The sequence below is a fragment of the Populus alba genome, chromosome 4 (assembly GCF_005239225.2).
Source record: "Populus alba chromosome 4, ASM523922v2, whole genome shotgun sequence".
Taxonomy (NCBI): Eukaryota; Viridiplantae; Streptophyta; class Magnoliopsida; order Malpighiales; family Salicaceae; genus Populus; species Populus alba.
In genome coordinates this window covers 22,267,315-22,282,281 of record NC_133287.1, presented here as the reverse complement: position 1 = coordinate 22,282,281, position 14,967 = coordinate 22,267,315, and the positions used below count along the sequence as shown (strand labels likewise).

General features: G+C 34.3%; 2 protein-coding genes across 4 annotated transcripts; one reads left to right on the top strand and one right to left on the bottom strand.

Moving 5' to 3' along the window:
- The first annotated feature begins 492 nt into the window (after positions 1-492).
- Positions 493-1,932, top strand: LOC118031127 (uncharacterized). 2 transcript variants are annotated; one of them, XM_035035437.2, is made up of 3 exons: positions 493-698; positions 1,013-1,293; positions 1,609-1,932. In XM_035035437.2, the coding sequence occupies exons 1-2, from the start codon at positions 623-625 to the stop codon at positions 1,252-1,254; spliced, it is 318 nt and encodes a 105-aa protein (XP_034891328.1). In that variant the 5' UTR covers positions 493-622; the 3' UTR covers positions 1,255-1,293; positions 1,609-1,932. The 2 variants fall into 2 exon arrangements, with proteins under 2 accessions (XP_034891328.1, XP_034891327.1); XM_035035436.2 differs by having other exon boundaries at positions 494-698; positions 1,013-1,288.
- A 2,340-nt stretch (positions 1,933-4,272) lies between these two features.
- LOC118031128 (KH domain-containing protein At1g09660/At1g09670) lies at positions 4,273-13,046 on the bottom strand. Of its 2 annotated transcripts, none has more exons than XM_035035439.2 (8): positions 12,852-13,046; positions 12,575-12,732; positions 8,893-8,978; positions 8,001-8,140; positions 6,691-6,825; positions 6,497-6,613; positions 4,942-5,085; positions 4,273-4,834 (listed from the first exon to the last, which is right to left on the bottom strand). In XM_035035439.2, exons 2-8 carry the CDS (start codon positions 12,676-12,678, stop codon positions 4,676-4,678), a joined length of 885 nt encoding a protein of 294 aa, XP_034891330.1. In that variant the 5' UTR covers positions 12,679-12,732; positions 12,852-13,046; the 3' UTR covers positions 4,273-4,675. The 2 variants fall into 2 exon arrangements, with proteins under 2 accessions (XP_034891330.1, XP_034891329.1); XM_035035438.2 differs by having other exon boundaries at positions 12,575-12,729.
- Positions 13,047-14,967: the final 1,921 nt, after the last annotated feature.

Sequence of the window (14,967 nt, the reverse complement as noted above, 5' to 3'; positions counted from 1 at the left end):
ATTTATTACATTTAAAATAAAATTAATAAATATTTAAGACTCAATAAAACAGATAATACGTTAAGCATTAACTTAAAGTGTTACTCTACATGAAATTCAATAAGGATGGCAATGAATATTTATGGATTAGGTTTTGTATTATTTATACTGAATAGGAGTTCAAAATAATTATTTAAATTTGACTTGAATCTAAAAAAGTATGAATTTTTTATAATTAAACTAGACATAATCAAGTTTTAAATATTCATTTGATATCTATCACTCAAACTCGAATCAAAATACTATAATTTAAAATTATTTACTATATAATTGACTTGATATATATGTAATTTTTAAATTTTTAAAATTATTTATTTATTTCAAATTAATATTTAAATTTGAGTTGAATAAATTAATATTTATACGCAACCCAAAATCTATTTTTTTATCTTTAGATTTTACTCAAAACCCGAACCTAATAGACAGATATATAGGTAAAAAAAAAAACCCATAGTTTTAAAAATAAAAGAACACAACCTTTCTCCTCCTTGTACATGTCTGCTTCTTGATTGATTAAAGCCATTACATACGCTTCAAAACACCCATCTCTCCGCACTCCCTTTTGAGCGAGCGAGCGAGCGCAATGAGTGAAATCTCAGGAGGAAGCAGATCCGTACTTCTATTATTCTTCCTTTCACTTTTTCTTCTTTTCATTTCCGGTTTGTCTCTCAGATCTCTTTCGCCTTGTCTCCCTTCTTTGCCAATTTTTAATTACCAACAGAGAAAGGAAAATTATTGTGTTTGATTTTATTTTTATTTTTTTGTATAGTTTATCCTTGTATTTTCCCTTGTTGGGCTTGATTTATTTTTATTTTATTTTATGAATTTGCATATGGGTAAATAATTAAAAATATATAAATTATAATGCTTCAATTTTCATAGAATCCATTGAATAGAAAAGGAAAAGGGAAAAAAACTATGTAGTGCATGTAACATTCAGGTTTTTTTCCTTCTTTTTTTTCCATGTTTCCAGGTATATCAGATGACTCATCCGGTGCAAAAAATGGGACGAGGGCTGATCCGCATGCTGCTTCCAAAAACAATGATGGGCCCGAGATTGCCATTGTGTTTGTTTTCGTTGTGGCAATAGGGTTCTTTGCATTTTTCCTTTTCAAGTTTTGGCAAAAGAAGAAAAGAGAAGAGCAGTATGCCCGTCTTTTGAAGTTGTTCGAAGAGGATGATGAGCTTGAAGTTGAACTTGGCCTTCGAGATTGACATTTTTAATTCTTGCAACTTGAGTTTATTGTAGGTAAGGTGTGTTTTTCGGTTCCCAGTTGGAGAGATTTTGCTGCTTTCTTTGTAGGTTTGGTCAATGTGTAAAATGTTTTTAATTCAGCACGTAACTTTGCTTCTTTTGTTGATTAAAACTTACAGGCGTTTGTATGGTTGTTCTGTGAGTGCGTTTTCTTCTGCGGATGTTCTGCGATTGATTTATTTTTCTGAACTTGTAGATGATGTTGCTTTTACATTAAAACATCAAGTTATTTAGCACTTGCTGTGAATGAAAGTATGTATCTTGATGCTTGCTGGCTATCAATATTATGTTCTAACCTTGGTCATGTTGTGCAGGCTTAAAAGAGATTTGTTTGGAGGAAAACTTGCTCCTCCGTCAGCCAAGATTGGGCTGTAGTGATCCCTGTGCAGAGGTTGGATGTTTTTTTCAATTGAATACTGTATTACATTTCATGTCATGTTGAAATGAAAACTTTTCATGAATTTGAATTCTTTGATTACTAAGAGAAGTGAAATTCTACTTTGTATAAGTTCTACGAGTCTTATTCCCAGTTTGTAAAAGATGAATTCTTTATTCTGGTTTACATCGAAGTGTGTAGAATTGAAGCATTTTGATGTGAAGCATCTTGAATATTTATATATATTCCATATTAGCAGAAAGGATGAGTTGATGTAACGTCTTCTATTCTGAATTTTGATGGTGGTGTTCATGGTTTATGGCACCTACTCTAGCCTCAATTCCAAGCCATATTTTATCCCATAATGGATGTGTGTGCTCACTCGCTGGCTTTTGTCTTATTTAGTTTCTCTTATCAAAATCCTTAAAGAAAACGAAGAAATATTGTCTGAATGTTACAGCCTTACAGGCTTGTTGTGAATGAATACAAGCTGCATCGTAACAGCCTTACAGGCTTCTTGTGAATGAATACAGGCTGTGTTGGAACAGTATTTTAATACCTGGATATGCTTTTAATGAGTTTGAAAACACATAGGTTCTGAACTTGCTGTGAATGAATGTACTTTGTTTCTAACCTTCCTTTTTCTTCTGTCTTTAATGATTTCAAAACTTCATATTGGCTTCGTGCATCATCGGTCTTTTTGAGATCTTTGTTCATTGTGATTAAAAATTTTCCCGATACACATCTTCATATTGGCTGAGCAATTTTTTTATGAATTTACTGCGCTGCATTCGGTTGCAGAAAATTTTTAAAAATCTCAATCTTTGGACATGAGAAGCTTTTTCCTGCCTTGCTTCTAATCCAAGAAAATGACTTGATATTCTTGGACTTGTTTGCAACTAGGGACATATTGATAAAGTAAGCATAGAAATTTGGGTAAACTGTGTTTTTGCCCCTAAAGACTCGTCAATTGTTCATTTATGTCCTTATAGTTTAAGATTTTAGTTTTATATCAATAGATTTCAAGAATTCCCATTGTTTTCCCTGACCCTTTTAAAAGTTTCAAGCAGAGTGAATACAGGTGTGCAAGTTCATATTTTGAATTTAATTGATTTATTCTTATGACCCAAGTATTTTTGTGAAATATTATCACATATTTAACTAGAATAAGAGAAGATAAAGAGAGAGAGGGAAAAAAAAAAAGTTAGAATGAAAATAGTGAGCTTTTTATTAGATTTAGATATTACATTGTTAGGGATAGCATTAAAATTTCACATACTTCATAATATAATAAATAATGTCTGTTTTTTTTTGTAAAACAAAATCCAGTCATGAACAAAAAGCTTAATTCATTTGTTACCCTAAAAGAGAATTTCTCATCACGTGAGCCTCCAAAACCTTCCTCCCACTTCATGTCTCACGACAGAACTGGTCGATACAACAAAAGGGAAAAAAATGTGTAAGGTGTTTCGTTGGAGGACGGGGATGGAGATGGATATATAAAATATAAATCTATCTCTAAAATAGTTTTAAAATAATTTATTTCTTTTTAAAACACTACCAAAAAGCTGTTCAAGTCAGTATTTACTGGGATACTTCACCAATTTGGGATTAGAGAGTTGTCATGGCACCTTTACAAACCATGAGTGGTTGTGGTGCTGTTACCGGTGGTGGAGGCCACCACAAGAACTGGAATCGTGGCAAGTTGGCCGCAGCCCTAGTGGGGTGGTGGTGGTGGCAGTTGTGCCAAGAGAGAATTCCCTTGTATCAAAGACAAAATAGTTATCGAATTCCGAATTTTATAGCCATTAATATTCCTATTCTTGGTCTGTCTTGGTAGTATGCCAGACATGCAAAGAATGTTATTTGCGATTGTAGCATAGCATCGGGTGAAGGAGAAGGATTAATTCGAAAATGTTATTATTCCTCGTAAAATTGATATCAATTTTACCAGTAAACATGTGTATGTTTATGTACTCTTGAATTTGCTGGAAATTTGTTACTTGTATAAATAATTAAATCCCCCGAATTTGCTGAAAATTTGTTACTTGTATAGACCAAAAGCATATTCATCAAGATAAGGGTGGAAAAGGAAGCAGTAACCAATTGGAATTTGGGTAAGAATTTGAACATAAATCAAAGATAATCATTGATGGAAAAGTTTATATAAAAGCACTAGACCAGTGAAAAAACGAAGTTTTTTTTAATCTACTTAACACTCTAACCCATAACCCATAATCTACTTGGCACTAGACTAGTGAAAAAACCTAGTTTTTTCTCTTGGTTGGATGAGTGCATGTTTCATCAGCTGGTCTTGATTACAACTATTGGATTATAACCAGGCGATAGTGTCCTGCTTTAACACCTATTGGATTATAACCTATTGTATTATAAGATCTTAAAAGACTTGACAAGTCAACTCGGTGACCTACTAGTGAAAAAAACTAGTTTGATTTATTCTCTTGGTTGGATGAGTGCAAGTTTCCTTGAATGTGATTAGATTACAGTCAGGAATACATTTATCTTGATTATTCCTTAAAATTTGAAAAAACAGCCCCAGTAGAATGTAAACAATATAGCAGAAAAATGGAGCTACAAGTCATTTGAGTCAAACTAGTGCATTTATTGAGATAATGATGTTACATAATAGAATTACTGGTGCAAAAGTCTTCAGGTAGATTTAAAGTTACATCACATGACTTGAAAGAACCTAACTGAATTATTGATTACAAGTAGTTTATTTCACTAATGAAACAAATAATTCCATGCTCAAATGAATACTACGTTAAAGAATTGGAGATTATTTGATACACACTAAAGCACATTGAACAGAACTAGTGACAAAAGATAACCTGCGGAAGTTTCCAAGCAATTATGCTCAACACACAGGAGTTCAGTTTGCCAAACGCCAAATGCTCAGCCTCCGAAGGTCCCTCCCAAGCTTCAAGATGCCATTAGGGCTTCGATAAATCAGTTGCCGTCATCCAGCAATGAATAAACCAGGGTCATCTTCCTGTCTTGGCTCGTTTCATTCCTGCAGTGTTGAAGGGTGACATGCTTGGGCTCATGCTAGGGCTCATGCTTGGGCTTTCCTCCCTTAGTGTACCATTTAGCAATGCCAATTCCCTCAATTGCTGTTTCTTATAGTGATCCAAGGATTCATCCTGCAGAAAGAGAGCATGGCAATGAGTACCAGTCAAGAGAAAATCGGCAAGCTGTGGCAGAGACCTAGAATTTAACAGCAAAATTCACAAGTCATTCATGTCCATACCACAGGCTTCAGGAGGCTTTCTAATATGGTTATTGCATGTTCCAAGCGGGCATTTATTATATCCTCTGGAAATTCAGCCTCCACCAACACATGCAGCGGTTCATTAAGGTGCTCATATCCAGGCTTGTCTTTTAGTTTTTCTTCCTGGAGAAAAATCATAGTCAATCATGGGAGTTATGGGAAGGATTGAAAAGAGGGAAAACAGGCATCACATGAACAATGATCATTGAACTTCCTTGTGCAATCAACAAATCATTTATCCAAGGAGACAATGACTACCATGAAACAAAAGCTTTATTTTTCTAGGGATTTAAGAAAAACATTTGACTGAAGTTCCATTCTGAATTACAGAAAATAAATGGTCTGCTTCACTGTCGTCAAAAAGTGGTTCTACATTAAACATTGTGATTCCTAAATATGAGTACCATATCCCTACCAAAGAAAGCAACTGAATTGAAAATATAATATACAAAAATGGATCATGGGAGCTCTAGCTCATTTATAGTCATATTTCTGATCAACTAATTTACAGTCATATTACCTCTCCTGGACATTAACATAAAATACAAACTCTCCTAAATGAAGCGTTAAATCCAGTATCTAAATAATACACCCAAGCATGTGAAGCACACACTAAGTAGTATTGTTCATTCTTTAATGGAAAGCAGGAACAGGTTCAGCCCGTAGGTTCTTTGCATTGAGTTTTCTACAGTTAAATGAGGTGCTAACAAGTTATGCATGGCATTTATGTCTTCCTGTTTTGAACAAATTTCAGTACTACGGTGGCCAAGTAGCCAGACTCAGACATCAAAAACCAACAATCACCCATGATAAATTGTAAAGTACAGCACAGATGGTCATCATGCTAGTTTACAATGAAAAACAGAATAAAATACATGCAAGCAACCAACTTCAGTCTCCTCGATATAAATTGAACAATCTATACATAATAAAATGTGACCAAAGAATAACAGCTGCTATCAAAATAGATTTCAAGGCTGGATATTATATCAGAAAAAATTGTGTTCTGTGACTCTTTCCATGAATACTAACACAAATAGCAAAATTGCAAACAACATCAATATCTAGGTGCAACTACATGTGTCAAATTTCTGTCACGGGGATCGTAGCATGACTTGGTAAAAACTATAACTATGGTGCAAATACTGATCAAAACTTTCATCATAAATGGACGACTGAATATAAATATTCAAAGTGAGACGGACATCAACATTAAACAAAATTCACAGAGAGCTATTTGTTGGATCACCTACAAATTAACATGTCCCTTTTAAGAAGATTGCACTAGGAGAAAAATAGGATAGTAAGACACCTACCCCATTTCAATAGAAACCATAGAAATCAACGATACTTGAAATACAAATACAAATTTTAATTTCTAACATCATGTTATACAAGAGCAAGCAGAAGCTATAGTCATTTACCAAGTTCACTTCAGATTCACCATGACATGCAACCTAACTATCTATCTAATGCAAACTAAACTGCTTTATCAATTGACTTGAAATAGAAAACAAATCAGAATCATTCATACCTTTAGAGAATCCTTTACGGAGCCCTTGCCTCTTATATACACCCTACAATCTGTCAAGGCTTCAACTCTTTTCAAGGAGTTCCCTCGCGGTCCCAAGATTCGGCCAACAAAATTGTACTGCCAAATTCTGGGTTAGAGTTAGAAATGATAATTAATTCATATCTCCATTACTTCAAGAAACATCTTGGACTTACACTTGGGTATTTATCAACAGGAACATCAAGTCTAATTACTCTCTTTACAACAGGCGTGATTGGAATTCCAGGGACACCAGGCCAACCCATTGAAGCAGCTGGAAATGAGGCCCTTCTTTGAAGATGCCCATTCTCCTGCAGTAGGACATGACTTGGATTTTCTATTATTTTGTTTAAGAAATTAAAACTAAGATGTCATAGTTATCCTAAAGTAAGACATTTTGGGGCTCGAGAAGAGGAGACTAATTTTTCTCAGGTATTGCAGCAGATGGGGGTTTGTACAAGATATGCCATGGAAGTTAACCCAGTCCTAAACAACTTTCTTCCTCCATGAAATATCATGTTTCTTTACTTCTAAGCAGACTGTGACACTTAAGTCAAATACTATTCACAGGAGATGCACTCAGACAACCAAAAATAGTCTAGGACATTTTCCAAGTTGCTCGTGAGTACTCATTGGCCTTAAATATATGATGAGGATTCAAGTTACATTGTCTGGATGATAAGGACATTGGTTTTCTAAATTTTATCCAACATTCGTACTCCCAATAGAAGTCACCTACTCATATCTTGGAACTTCATAGAATTTTCTTGCAAGTTCACAAAAATTACAGTTTCTCAAGGACATCAACTTCTCTAAAAAAAAAATGATACAGCACAATGTACGAATTCACTGCTTTCCCATCAAACACTCAAGGTCAAAGAACCCAACATTATTGCGATAAAAAGATAGAACACGTAACAAAGATTTGCTTCCATGAGGGAAAAGGAAAATTTTCCAATTCACATCAATCTTCAACACTGTTTTTCTAGCTCATTGCAGATGTACTATTAACTAACTTAGAAATATCACCTTCAGTACTATCTTATTTTTGCTCATTTTCTTCAGTTTCTCAAGTCGATATGCATGATAGGGAAATAATGAAGAATCAAACTATCAACTTCCAAAGAAATTTGAGGGAGGTAATATGATAGCCAAAAAAATGTTGTGCCAGAAAGTTTGAAAGAACGACGCAATTAACAAATGACATGGGCAAAGATAAACAGGAACAAGCTAAATTGAAGTAAGCAGAACACATCAAGCCATTTTGTAAGTTCGGATTCAAAAATGCAAAGTGATTCTGCTCACAAAAAAGTTAAAGATACTGCTAATACAACAATACAGTACCAATAGTAAAAAAGCAAGAATGCCAGATAGCAGGATCATCATGTAGTAGTTAAAAGGCAAGTCAAGTAAAATTCATTTCCTGTATAGCATACTAACTAACAAGAGTATCCAAGTCACACATGAAACCACAAACTCGCATTACCTCAGTTGGCATAGCAGACCAAGCCTCCAAATCCATCGTTCTTCCATTTGAATGTTGACCCAATGACCTAAATGGACTCTCATGCTCGTATCTTTCATGATCTACCAAACCTTGATTGCAAGCTGATGCCCTTCTGATTTCTGCAGTGACAATAAAGTATACCAACTTAGCATGTATTATGGATTACACAAAACTCTTTAGTACAGTCGACAGTTATATTACTCCGAGCGATGTCTGCATTTTCCTAAAAGCTAATAGTTTTAAGAATTTCCCGCAGATCAATTATGGGAACTATGATTGCATCGCTCAAACATATACTTCATGTTTCAAGCAGATAAGAGCAAGCATGCGGATAAACACCATTAGAGAATACTATTAGTGATGTCTGATGTATTCCAAGAAAACTAATAGTTTAAGAATTTCCAGGAGATCAACTAGGGGCATCATGATGTATAATTGAAACATGTACCTAGAGGTCCAAACAGACAAGAACATATGTGCAGATAAATAAAAACTGCCAACTTCAAGGTAAATATTTCTGTGCCAAAAATCCATTAAGCAATAGCCTCCCTATGGCTGTATTCATCATTGATATACTGTTGTGGGGTTTCCCTTCCCATTTGTGTGTCAAGTATTCAAGCTAGTCCTCTCCATGTAACAAAACTACAGATCTGCATGCAATCATCTACTTTAAAATCATGAAAGAACAAGTAATGATGCTTTCATGTACCAGTATCGCATGCACAGATAAATGCTGGTGGTACATTTACAGAAACCATGGGCGTCAATATTGAAATCACTCATTCAAAAGAAAACAACACCTGTGATGCTACCAACAAGCAGTCGTGTATATACAGTATGTATTGTGTAAGATAAGTTATGATCCAGTAACCTTGATTAAGAAGCCTGCAGCAATTTGGTAAAACTTGCACAAATGGCCCCAACTTGTGCTTCTCTGCGAATAACTCGGCCAAATATCTGTCATTGTTATACTAGTCAAATCACATATGTAAAATTGCAAAAAATAATGGTCATGAAAAGAAAATAAACATTTGAGTATTTACAGCAAGATTAGCATTGTGGGTTTTGGGTATGGACACACTAGAGATGAAAGGTATTTCGTGATTCAAATTGTGTATAACAATAGCAATTTAGATGGTGATTTTTTTTACATTTGAAGTTTTGAACTGCGATCATGGATAAATGTTTCATGATATGCAGACAGATACTCTTAAAATTATTCACAAGTATGATCTGTGGAATGAAGCAGGAAAAGGCAACAATTCAAAACACAAGCTTAGCAATCATGGTTTTAAATGCCAACCATTACATTACGTAAACAGCAAATAATAAATAGAAAATTGCCTTTTAATGGTTTTCAGTGATGCACTGCATCACATCCTTGTGGCCAATATTCTGAGACATTTCAAGGCCGTCAGATACCCAACTCCTATTTTGTCAGTTTATGTTTCCATTACTCTTTTTTCAAGGTTTTTCACCTCATAGCTCCCCGCCCAATTTTTTCACCAAAATTTGTTATTCCAAGTGTTCGCCTCAATGAAGTTTCAACCTTGAAATTTTGCTTCCAAGGTCAAGATATAAGTTTTTTTTTTTTTTTTTCTTTTTCTTTTTCTTTTTTTTTTTTTTTTTTGGGGGGGGGTTTGAAGATCTGAGACTTCTGTAGTGGTACAAAGTTGTTAGGAACTTGCATGGTTATAGGATTATTAAATCACGGATTACCAAAAAATGGTTAAAAAGCTAATGGTTTCTGGTTGCAATGGCCATAACAGTTATTTTATGCCCAAGAAAGATGGCTTCCCTGACCATCCCTAATTAAACCATGTTACTAACAGCTTCATAAAAGAAAAATATTACTTTTAATATGGATCTTCTAAGAATCTCCCAACCGGTTTACCGATGACCATTGGGAGCAAGATGAAGAATCCCCAACCAACATCACCTTAAGGTTCTTCCACTCTATTGTTTTGCTTTGGTCATAGATGAATTGACCAGGTGCTATGTCACAACTTGAGTTTGAATAGATCAAAAGTTGGAATATGTAGTACTCCAAAGTTCAGTGATTCCAAATGAAGCCAAACCACAATGAAATAACGCATCGCAACTTGAGTGATGTCAGGGAAAGTGAACAAGCTGCTGTTAGTTTGAGTAGAAAGGTCTCAACATCAACATTTCACTTCCTAAATGGCAGAATCTAAAAAGAAGAAATGACATCAGGGACTGAAATACACAAGAACTAGTAGAGTGCTAGTTTTGCAATTGAGAAGTTGCAACTGGGTTGGAAACTAAATTTTACAAACTACAACTAGACCATTTATGATATAGGATTCAGCACAAGAAATGTTGGGAGTTAAAGAAGCACAATTTCAATAAATGTGCACACATGAGATGAGGATGTGAGGATTGATATTGGACACCTAAAAATAAACTAGTGAGAAATGAAAGACTCCACGAGATGGTGAAGGCAGCAACCATTGAGGATACATTAATATGGGGTCATCTAGGACAATTTTAAGTGCATCAGACCCCCATGGATGCTTTGGAGCAAAGAGTACCTGGATCAAAGTAGCTTCATGCTAGAGAAGTGAGCCAATATTAGCATGGGTAGAAGAGGTAAAAAACTGATTCAGAGTCACAAAATATTAGTTAAAGAGGTTAGAAAAGTCTCACTTGCTATAGAAGAGCATTTTATTTCTGGAAATTAAAGTGGTGCTTTTCCTCTTGAAATTTTGCTTTGGAATATGGTTCTTTATTGGACCTGGCAATTCCCAGCAAGCTTGGTCTAAAAACAAATGATTGGCATGCCATCCTTGGTCGAAAAACAAATGATTTACCTCGTGTGTATCTCCCTACTTCTGAACTCTTTTAAAACACAACGCAGGTACTGCTTCTAGCATTAACTTCCAGGAGAAATTGTGAGTAGAGAATCTTCCATTATCTATTGAGTTTCCACATCTCTACTGCCTTTCTAGTTTGCATAATGCTCCTATGCCCGGCTTACACTCTATGGAGTGTAGCAGTGTCTCATGGAATATACGATTTTCAAAAAAATCCTAGTTAGAAGAAAATTAAAAATCTTTTATTAGTTGAACTCTGAATGTATGCATGTTGTCAGTAACTTCTAAAATGGAGGCACGGGATCAAAGTCAATTCTCTTGTAAGTATTTTCTGTATCATCTTACTTAAAGCTCTAGCTCTTATTTTCTCTTTCATCACTACGTCTGGAGCACCAAAGTACCCTGCAAATCTGGGGCCTTTATTTGGACTGTGACACTTATTAGGATTGATTGCATATCCCAATGGCCATATAAGGTCCTGTCGCCTGCAACTGTTTCATATGTGATAATAACTGGGAGATAAAAGCATCTTCTGTTACAATGTTCAGTAGCTTTGTATATGTGGAATAGGCTTTTCACTGTTGCTGGTTAATCAAGACCAGTTGCAAAAAGGATCTTTCATCTTCCATGGAAGGATTCTTATCCTGGTTACCTCTATAAAAATTACAGTTTATCTTGTATCATATTCTCTCTCTTTTAATAATATACTCTTGTCTGTACCTGACAAACAACTTAGAGAAAGTTTAGTCATATTGGAAGGTCAGAATAGTAATGAGACTTCGTTAAGTTCAGATGGATTGAGTATTTTGGATAACCGGTCACTCCTCTAGGTTCTTTCTTTCCGACCAAACATTGATGCGAAGAAAGGGTGGCAGTAAACTGGGTCTCCAAAGAGAGAGTTTTGAGAACCGACAAGCACGCCGGAAGTGGCTATACATAACAATCTATTTACGGATCTATATGCTAAAGAAAACAGAAAAATAATTCAATCTAGAAAATAACAACGGAATTTTCTTTTTATACCCAAAATTGATATCAATGGTTATTGTTTTCATAGGAATCAAAGAGAACTGAAAGAAGCATCGTGCCATAATGACTTGCAGATGCTTAGAACAAAAACACCAAAATAAAAAGAAAAACAATCTAGGGCAAAAGTTCAAATTTTGTTGGGAAAGAAAGCGCTCGGCACGCAAAGCACAAAGCAGGGCAAATGAAGAATAAGACATTTACTGAAAAGCATGATAATCACAAAAATGCAAGAAGAACCGCTTGAAATAACATCAATGTATGATGACTCTTTCCACAAGAGAGGGAGAACCACTATAACAAAAAATATTTGCTCTGATTTCCCTTGTTAGCATGTGGTTTTGCAGTAAAAAAAGAAAATCATAAGAAAGAGTTTTCTTCAATTTCAACTGCAACAATCTTTTAAAATAGAAGTTACCAAAACCAAAAATCAAACACAACCTCTTTCTCTTGGACAAGAACGTGATAGTTTAATGAAAATAAACACCAAAGGAAAACAACACCATCATCCACGCCAAAAATAGCATGAAATAAGTAAAAAAGATAGAAACCATCAATCATAGCACAACCCCATAACATAAAAAGGACAAAAAAACCATGATATACAAGCAAGAGAAAGCAACAACCTTTCAAGACAATAAGATAACAAAGATCAATCGGCAAGACAATTAAACATGAGGATTGAAAACTAACCTTTCAAGATCTGAAGGCAAAGAAGTAGACCTGTGAGGAGAAGCATGATGGACTCCAGAGGGAGGGTACTGGAAGTAACTCCCAGGTGGGATTCTCTCTCCCATCACACAACCACACACACGACAGAAAAGGAGTTGTATTACTGCTGTATGTAGCTGCTTAAACAAGGAAAAAGAAGGAAAACAAGAACATTAGAACACCAACAAGTTGTCAAAAGATAAATGAAACAAGAAACAGAACCGAAGCAGGTAAATAAAAGAAAAGGACGAGGGCTTACTGGATGTGGATGGGAGCAGAGAGAGGGGGGGGTGGAGGCAGAGATTTAAGAGGCAATAAAAGAGGAGTGATGCCAGTCTCTTTCGTGGCTTTTTATATTGCTAGTAGTTGTTGGGTCTTGGCTTTGGAGTGGTAGTGGAGGAGAGCAAGCAGTAACAGTGTGGTGTTACGGCAAAAAGCCCTAACTCCAACCCAACAAACACTCTCTCTTCTCTTGGATTCCTTTTGCTTTGCTGTATTTATTGATTAATGATGCTCTTCCATGCTCGATCTTTCCTTAAGTTTGACCTCTATTGTTTTGTTTTGGAATAAAAAATAAAAATATTTTTGCATTTATCATTTTATGATAATATTAGCTGAACAAATAAATAAATATAGTAACCAAACACTCTCTAGTTTTACAAGATACATGTTCATATTGAACATACCGTTATATTTATGCAAATTGACATGATTTATAAATAAAATAGCATAGTGATCCGCATTTGGTAGTAAGTTAATAATATTTTTTAAAAAAATATAAAATAAATATAAAAAAATATAGAATGTCAGGCTTAAAAATCTTAGATTTGGTGGCCTGACCAGATTCAATATCTTTAAATTTAATTGTGAAACCGGATTCAATAGCATTAAGTTTGGCGGTCAAGAAAGACCCAATAACTTTAGGTCTAGCTATCCAGGCCGATTAATAGCAGTATGTTCCGTTGCTCAACCGAACCCAATGCTTTTGGATTTGGCTACAAGCCATACCTAATAGCTGTGGGTATGACTATCAAGCCAGACCCATCACCTTTTGAAAACAATTTAAGTTTCGTCGCCTAGGTAGACCTGTCAACTTTTGGCTCAAAAAAGACAATGCCTTTAGACGTTGCAGTGTTGTCCATGGTGCAGACGCTATGTAACTATAATGTGATCCACAATGCAATGAGTCTATGTTTGTGTTAAATGTATAGTGTTTTACCCACATCTTTTAATATATAGTATAATAAATGTTTGTGAACCGCAAGATACACTTTACTACAAATACATGTAACAACTCTTATATTGTTTTTTAAGAGTATTGCAAGTAATTACTTTTTTTTTTAAATCATTCAAAAATATATTACAAAAATATTATTTTATTTTAAAAAAATTATTTTTAATATTAATGCATCAAAATAAATTAAAAATACTCGAAAAAAAATTAATTAATTAATTTTTAAAAAACATCTTAAAAACACAAAAACATACAACAATTGATGTTTCATTTCTCTATTAAACTTTGTGTTTTGTATCTCTTGTAATTCACAGCAACTATCAAGCACAACAATCCATTGACAACGTCTTGAATCACTACAAGCCTTGAAAATACTTTGATATATTAGGATTTTCTTCAAACCTCATTAGATACTGTATAGTTCTTTTTATAGCATCTATTTATTTATTTTAATCTTTTATGGCTGTTCTATTTTTCACAAAAAGTTATTACATGTGCAAAAGGTATTTCATTAGATTTTTATTTGATCACGAGTAACATCTTCTGTAAATCTTTCATCAGGTTTTGTTCTTGATTGTATTTTCTCCTAAACATTAGAAAATTTACGTTTTATATTGGTCCATAACATTTTCTGAATTTTTTTTCCCACTTCAAAGTTATTTTTTTATAATTTTAATGTTAAAAATAAATTTTAAAAAGTAAAATTTTTAACATGTTTTAAAATAAAAAATATTTTCAAAATAAACTATTACCGCAATTTCATTTCTATAGTTTTAAAACCCAGCCTGGTCCAACGGGTCGACTCAGACCCGATTGACCTGAGGCTGAAACCAGACTAGATTAAATAAAAAACAGGGGAAGGAAAAACTTGGTATAACCCGGCAAGACCCGATCAAAAATTCAGGTGCAACTCATTGACTCTTATTTATTTATTTATTTATTTTTTACTAAAATGATATTATTTTGATTTTAAAAAAAATTTGACTGGATCAAAATTTAAAATTCGGACCATAAACTAAACCGGTATAGAAACTATGCTCATTTCTTTAATTATAAAATCATTAATTTTCCTATCTCTCCCACCAAAATAATCTGCCCCTCCCTCTTGAGCACAACCACCTCTACAGTCGCCATTACTTTT

Bases quoted from the DNA above. Each gene is read 5' to 3' on its own strand.
- LOC118031127 (XM_035035437.2), top strand. From the start codon at position 623: ATGAGTGAAATCTCAGGAGGAAGCAGATCCGTACTTCTATTATTCTTC. The intron at 699-1,012 runs GTTTGTCTCTCA...CCATGTTTCCAG, and splicing joins TTTTCTTCTTTTCATTTCCG to GTATATCAGATGACTCATCC.
- LOC118031128 (XM_035035439.2), bottom strand. From the start codon at position 12,678: ATGGGAGAGAGAATCCCACCTGGGAGTTACTTCCAGTACCCTCCCTCT. The intron at 5,086-6,496 runs GTATGAATGATT...ATTTTTCTCCAG, and splicing joins CCGTAAAGGATTCTCTAAAG to GAAGAAAAACTAAAAGACAA. The intron at 4,835-4,941 runs GTATGGACATGA...CTCTTTCTGCAG, and splicing joins AAAGCCTCCTGAAGCCTGTG to GATGAATCCTTGGATCACTA.